The 7,755-nt window shown below is 38.8% G+C and overlaps 1 protein-coding gene across 1 annotated transcript in view; it reads left to right on the top strand.

The window, feature by feature from the left end:
- Nucleotides 1-5,327, top strand: part of rad23b (RAD23 homolog B, nucleotide excision repair protein) — a 16,217-nt gene extending 10,890 nt beyond the window's left edge. Inside the window, exons 8-12 of the mRNA XM_016533731.1 lie at nt 960-964; nt 2,257-2,331; nt 2,409-2,536; nt 3,773-3,925; nt 5,129-5,327. Coding sequence (XP_016389217.1) covers nt 960-964; nt 2,257-2,331; nt 2,409-2,536; nt 3,773-3,925; nt 5,129-5,242 — 475 coding nt within the window. The 3' untranslated portion in view covers nt 5,243-5,327. The remainder of the gene's footprint in view (nt 1-959; nt 965-2,256; nt 2,332-2,408; nt 2,537-3,772; nt 3,926-5,128) is intronic.
- The last annotated feature ends 2,428 nt before the right edge of the window (nt 5,328-7,755 follow it).

Raw genomic sequence — 7,755 nt, 5'->3', positions numbered from 1 at the left:
CAAACATCAGTATTCAATGTTTTATGTTTAAAATATCAAAACATTATGCATTTGTAACTGCAGGTTAAACCACTCCATGTCCCTCTGAGCTGAATTAAATAGTGTGTAAATACATCTAAATGCCACTTCAGATGCAACTTTTTTTATTTTGTTGATACTGGTTTCATTTGTTTGGTAACAGCCTAAATGTCTTATTATTCTAATTGACTGATTAAATGTAACAATTTGACTCAAAAGATGCACAAAAAATGGCTTTATTAAAGGTAAAAATGCCCATAAAAGGTAAAAATCTATGAAAATATACATTTCTGTTCACTGATGTGAACTGACCACACAGAATGAAGAATATAAAAAACTGCAGCTGTCCATGTTAGTCAGATATCAGCACAATAACACACTCGGCAAAATATCGCCTAATTATCGTTATCGAAAATATCCCAAAAAATATAGAGTTTTTTTTTTTTTCAATATCGCACACCCCTAGTAGCCAGACTGAAGACACAATAGCCCCGGGACGTCGGGCTAGTGATTTTGCGATCCCTATTTACTCAATTATTGCTAATTAGACATGAGTGCTGTTGCTGGACTGGTCTGGTCTCTCTTCTAAATCCAGGACAGATGTTGAAAATGATGATGACAAGTAAACATCACGTGGGATTTCTTTCCGGTGTGAACATCATTTCATATTATTTTTTCTTCTTTTTCTTCTTTTCCTCCTGCAGTTCTGGTTCTTCAACAAATGCAAACATATTTGAAGAGGCGCTGGGTAAACTGGGTAAATAAATCCACATGCATTAGCATATTCACACATTCTCATTCATGTCAGGTGATGAGCTCTGCGGGATGAAGTGAGTTGGCGTGTGTTTTGCGTGTGCAGTGACGGGTCAGTCCTACGAGAACATGGTGACGGAGATCATGCTGATGGGATACGAGAGAGACAGAGTGGTGGCGGCACTGAGAGCTAGTTTCAACAATCCTGACCGCGCCGTCGAGTACCTGCTCACGGTGAGAGACCGACAGTCTGCATATAACACCACAAATCAGCGGATTACAGGGATTTAAGGCAAAACACCTCAGGTTAGGAGGGTACAGTTTTAACTTTTAGGAATCATCATTCTTTCACCAGTTGATTAATCAAGTCAAGTCACCTTTATTTGTATTGCTCTTTATACAATATTGATCGTGTCAAAGCAGCTTTACAGTGTTAAACAGGAAAATAGTGTCATTTTTCAGCAAAAGTCAGTTCATTGATGATTCAGTGATTCATCATCCAGTTCAGCTCTCTTCAATAGTGTCTGCAATCAGTCAATTAAAACACAGTACATTAAAATTGTTTTGTATTACAAGTTTTCTGAAATGCTGTTTAAATATGCAAAAACTAATTAAACATGCACTTATTTGCATGCATTAAATCACATAAATCTGAGCATTGGATAAAACCAGGTTCATTGTTGACATTAGAGTTAAACGTTTTTGGATTTCTCTTTTTATCCCTCCGTAAGTCAGAAAATACTGTACTGGAAACACATTTTCACCATGTTTGTTAGGAGTAAAATGTTGTATAAATCAGTGCGAGGGACATATGAACAAACCTTCAGAATACAGAGAGGAATAAAACTGAAAAGTGTGGTGAATGTAAGAGAAAAAACTTGAAATTGAGATTGAAATCTACAGACTCAAATAGATAAAGGCCCGGTTTCACAGACAGGGCTTAGGTTAAGCCAGGATTAGGCCATAGTTCAATTAGGACATTTAAGTCGTTTTTAGAAATATGCCTTAAATAAAAACATAACTGCTGTGCATCTTGAGACAAAACAGTGAATCTGACATATTTTAAGATCAGTCAGTGCAAGTCTCTTTCAGTTGAAACGGCTCAGACATGCGTTTTAGTCTGGGACTAGGCTTAAGCCTTGTCTATGAAACCGGAGGAAAGTGTAATATAATAAATGTCTATTTTGCATGCTTACTTTCCACTAGTCTTAAAGAAGACACGTTATGGAAGCAAAACGGACCAAAAACTGAGCAGTGCATGAGAAAACAATGGCTTTGCCTGTAGTGTCTTTGCATAACAAAGTGACCACTCCAACTGGCTATATTATACTTACACTGTCTTATTTTAGTACGTGTCGTCTTGTACATCTATGCTGCGGATGTGTTTGCGATGCATCTTCTGAGGGTGTGTGTGTGTGCTGTAGGGTATTCCTGCGGAGGGCGAGGGCAGTGTAGGAGGTGCTGACCCCGTGGCTCCTGCGGGAGGCGCTCCTGCTGCGTCCACAGGCCTCTCTTCACCATCTAGCACCGCTCCGTCACAGCCCAGCACAGGATCAGGGGGTGAGCGACACACGCTACACGTGCTTCACCGCGTGCATCTGAGAGCACATTTCTCTGACTCTGTCCTGTGTGTGCAGCGAATCCTCTGGAGTTCCTGAGGAACCAGCCGCAGTTCCTGCAGATGAGACAGATCATCCAGCAGAACCCGTCTCTCCTACCAGCTCTACTACAGCAGATCGGCAGAGAGAACCCGCAGCTCCTGCAGGTACACACACACACACACTGGCTAGTTGACACCTAATGTTAAGTTGGGACCAATGTGGCACAAATGCATTTATATAGACGTATATTGATACGAGGGGTTTGAGGTGGGTCAGAGCAGGCATAATTCTGGTTTTTATGCTGCATTGCATCTTTCCTATGAACTTTGAGCAGGCACAGAGCAGCCTTAACTTGTCTGTGTAAAGGTGATTAAATAATGTTATTTGTTTGGAAAAGCAACTTTTGAGTGTTTTCTCCTCTCATTTGTGACCCTGGACCATAGAACCAGTCATAAGGGTCAATTTTTCGAATTTGAGATGTATGCATCATCTGAAAGCTGAATAAATAAGCTAGTGCTGGGCGGTATGACAAAAAATTTATATCACGTTATTTCTCAAAATTATACCGGTTTCACGGTACATGACGGTATTTTTTTTTTTTCATGCATGACCGGGTGTTAACCATATTTTCTACTGATTGAGAGGAAATACTGCAGTATATTGACTTAGAATGCCCTATTTTACTGTCATGATGAGTGAATATTGTCAAAAAATACCACACTAAATAGTGACTAAACACGACCCCTTTTAATACATGTTAACCAGGAGTCACTCTCATTTATAATCGCGGCATCGTCTGATAAAATCAACATGCATCTACACTAAAGAGCGGCTATGCGGTTGTTTTGGCTATATTACTTTTTTGTCTCATGCAGCGTCTGAGTAACAAACTAAAAAAAGCAACAAACAAAAAAGTGAATGTGATATTAACAGACAGCAGTGCATATTACTAATCAAAAATTAAGTTTTGATATATTTACGGTAGGAAATTTACAAAATATCTTCATGGAACATGATCTTTACTTAATATCCTAATGATTTTTGGCGTTAAAGAAAAATCTATAATTTTGACCCATACAATGTATTGTTGGCTATTGCTACAAATATACCCCAGCGACTTAACACTGCTTTTGTGCTCCAGGGACACATTTATGTTCCTGTTCTATGTATGCATGATTATATGGTTTGCTGCTTTTATTTTATGCATTTAGTACCAGAACACACCTGCGAGAGAACTTCTGATATGGAGTATGTTTGCAATAGCGTACTACTGTACTACTCTACTATAGATGCTGATTTTGACTTGAACTCCCCTTTCCAGTGTGATTCCAGTGAATTCTGTTAACATCCTTCCTGTCTCTCAGCCATTTAGAGCTTATTCTTGATTTCCTGTTTCACAGCAAATCAGCAGCCATCAGGAGCAGTTCATCCAGATGCTTAATGAGCCGGGGCAGGAGGCGGGGCAAGGAGGCAGTGGGGGCGTGGCCGAGGCCGGAGGCGGGCACATGAACTACATCCAGGTCACACCCCAGGAGAAAGAAGCTATTGAGAGGGTAAATTAGACGCATTGTCACAAATTGCTCAGAGGTGCCACTGTATTATTTGCCAACTCAAATATAAGACTTTTAAAGACGTGCATCAACTAACACACACATGCAACTGGAAAACAGGGTGCTCATTTAAACAGATGATGGAGATCAAATCTGCACGCTTACAGCCATCTACAACACGTATGTGTCCCTGCAGCACAAAAGCAGTGTTAAGTCGCTGGGGTATATTTGTAGCAATAGCCAACAATACATTGTATGGGTCAAAATTATACATTTTTCTTTTATGCTAAAAATCATTAGGATATTAAGTAAAGATCATGTTCCATGAAGATATTTTGTAAATTTCCTACCGTAAATATATCAAAACTTAATTTTTGATTAGTAATATGCATTGCTAAGAACTTCATTTGAACAACTTTAAAGATGATTTTCTCAATATTTAGAATTTTTTGCACCCTCAGATTCCAGATTTTCAAATATTGTTCTATCCTAACAAACCATACATCAATGGAAAGCTATTTATTCAGCTTTCAGATGATGCATACATCTCAATTTCGAAAAATTGACCCTAATGACTGGTTTTGTGCTCCAGGGCCACATATAGACAATAGACTGTAAAGTAAACAGTCATAATTCATCAACAGTAGATCGAAAGCAATCATTTGGCATTCAGTTATTGCAAACTGCTCTGAAACCACGAGCCTGTAGAATGTGAGACAGCGCCACATTTTGACATTTAATTAATTAAATAGTAACATTGCATGCTCTGTTGCAATTCCTAGTTTTAAAATCTCTTAAAATGATTGGGACCCTGTAACTGGGAAAGCTGTAATGAGTGCACACAAGTAATGCATGAAAACATGTCCGTCTGACTCGCATGTGCGCTAGCGGGATTACACGTGCATGTGTTCACAGTAGTTTGCTAATAGTTAGAATTATTGGCCACAACGGAGCCCTGAAAGTCTGTATCGGCGCATCCTCAGCTATAGTTTATCCTTGTTCTAGGTCTGAGGCTTAAGATACTTTTTAAAGCCATGAAGACTGTATTCCAAGTTCAGCTAATTACACCGAGGCCCTTTAATTAGAGATGGAGGATCTGTCTGGCGAACGATCAAAGGTGCGCGAGTCTTTTCCCCAAAAGGACACCAGGAGTCTTTCTGTGGTCTTATCTAACCTTTCCGTGTTTCCTCTGTGTTTCTTCCTCAGCTAAAAGCCCTTGGATTCCCAGAAGGACTCGTTATACAGGCCTACTTTGCTTGTGAGAAGAATGAAAACTTGGCTGCAAACTTCCTTTTACAACAGAACTTTGATGATGATTAGAGGAGTGGCACCCCGATCATTTTCCCCTCTTATGTTTTTTTTTTCTTTTTTTGAGTGATAATTTTGGTGAAGAAAATCTATAAAATACACACACACAGGCTGTCATATTCTGTCTAAATTTTACACACTGGATGACATGATCACATCCGTCTGGAGAAATCAGTAAAGGCCTTTTTGGAAACCACAAGCCCGTAGAATGCGAGACGGTGCCACATTTTAACATTTAATTAAATCATTCTTTTAAAATTTAATAATATTATACTGTATTGCAGTTCCTGGTTTTCCGTTCATCCTCATAAATTTATCATGAAGAATTTTGTTGTACTATTTAAGATATTTAATACCGTTTATGACCTTAAATTTGATCAAACTGAATTGAAGATTTTTTAAGTACTCGCTGGAACCCTGTAACTGGGAAATCTGTAATGAGTGTGCAAGTAATGCATGAAAACATGACACCAAAGCCCTGTCCGTCTGACTTGCATGTGCGTGCGTTTGAGGAATAGTGCATAGAAATACTCTCAGTATGCTTCAGTAATTATTCACAGTAATTATTGGCCACAACAAGCTGTTGATTTGCACTTGCTAGCCCAGAAAGTCTGTATCGCTGCATCCTCAACTCTAGTTTTTCTAACTTTGTTCTGAGCCTTGAGATACTTTTTAAAGCCGTAAAGTCTGAATTTCAAGTTTAACTAATTACACCGAGGCCCTTTAATTAGAGAGGGATACAGATGGAGGATCTGTCTGGCGAACGATCAAAGGTGCGCGAGTCTTTTCCCCAAAAGGACACCAGGAGTCTTTCTGTGGTCTTATCTAACCTTTCCGTGTTTCCTCTGTGTTTCTTCCTCAGCTAAAAGCCCTTGGATTCCCAGAAGGACTCGTTATACAGGCCTACTTTGCTTGTGAGAAGAATGAAAATTTGGCTGCAAACTTCCTTTTACAACAGAACTTTGATGATGATTAGAGGAGTGGCACCCCGATCATTTTCCCCTCTTATGTTTTTTTTTTCTTTTTTTGAGTGATAATTTTGGTGAAGAAAATCTATAAAATACACACACACAGGCTGTCATATTCTGTCTAAATTTTACACACTGGATGACATGATCACATCCGTCTGGAGAAATCAGTAAAGGCCTCTTTGCTTCATCTAACACTTGCCTGTGTGATACCTGTTTGTTTTTCATTTGTTCTTTTTTTATCACCATTAAAGAGCATCGTTTTCTCCATCGTTAGGACATGTTAGCAGGCTCGTGAAATTAGTTTTCCATGAATTAGGAATCCGGATTGATCGGGACGTTCGGTTTAATCTCATTATCAGTGTCGCTGTTCAGAGCAGTGTTTTTCTTCTGTTTCTTATCGCTCTCTTTCTCTCATTCAAGGTGACCATTAACAGGGATCCCAAATACTGCAGTAAAGATTTTAAACGAGCAAATGGAGCTGTTAAATCGGTTTCTCTCATAATGAGCGTATCGGTAAAGGATCGGCTCGTACTGTGGGTGTTTTGAGTGATACTGACACATGATGCGCACCCCGATCATTTTCCCCTCTTATGTTTTTTTTTTCTTTTTTTGAGTGATAATTTTGGTGAAGAAAATCTATAAAATACACACACACAGGCTGTCATATTCTGTCTAAATTTTACACACTGGATGACATGATTACGTCCGTCTGGAGACGAGCGCATCATTTGTTCGTCTCCAGAGGCAGAAATCAGTAAAAGCCTCTTTGCTTCATCTAACACTTGCCTGTGTGATACCTGTTTGTTTTTCATTTGTTCTTTTTTTATCACCATTAAAGAGCATCGTTTTCTCCATCGTTAGGACATGTTAGCAGGCTCGTGAAATTAGTTTTCCATGAATTAGGAATCCGGATTGATCGGGACGTTCGGTTTAATCTCATTATCAGTGTCGCTGTTCAGAGCAGTGTTTTTCTTCTGTTTCTTATCGCTCTCTTTCTCTCATTCAAGGTGACCATTAACAGGGATCCCAAATACTGCAGTAAAGATTTTAAACGAGCAAATGGAGCTGTTAAATCGGTTTCTCTCATAATGAGCGTATCGGTAAAGGATCGGCTCGTACTGTGGGGGTTTTGAGTGATATTGACACATGATGCAGCCTTTTCATATACATAAAGAACCATTAAAGCATGTATGTGACTTCCATAGTTTGACATTAATATCACTATACTGTCATTTTTACAGGGAAATAAACGTTTTCAACGTAAATGCAGATTACCTGTTCTTTTGTTTTACTGTGAGGAGATAGATAGATTATCGACTAGGCACTTGTCTGTCTTAAATCTCAAATATACAATATTCAGAATAAAGTTATGAGCAGATATGAACATTTAGATGTCGGTGTGCGTTTACAAAAACAGCTGTTACCATATCAGTTTTACTATGTTAATTACGCATGGGGAGTGTTATATTTTACAGCAATAATGCGAGTAAATTTGTCTTTTTTTATTTTTATTATATATTTAATCCTCTGGTGTTGTTCATCTGGGAGTCACAC

This window comes from Sinocyclocheilus rhinocerous, unplaced genomic scaffold (genome assembly GCF_001515625.1).
Source record: "Sinocyclocheilus rhinocerous isolate Xijiao unplaced genomic scaffold, SAMN03320098_v1.1 scaffold124, whole genome shotgun sequence".
Taxonomy (NCBI): Eukaryota; Metazoa; Chordata; class Actinopteri; order Cypriniformes; family Cyprinidae; genus Sinocyclocheilus; species Sinocyclocheilus rhinocerous.
This window is presented reverse-complemented; position numbering and strand designations above follow the sequence as displayed.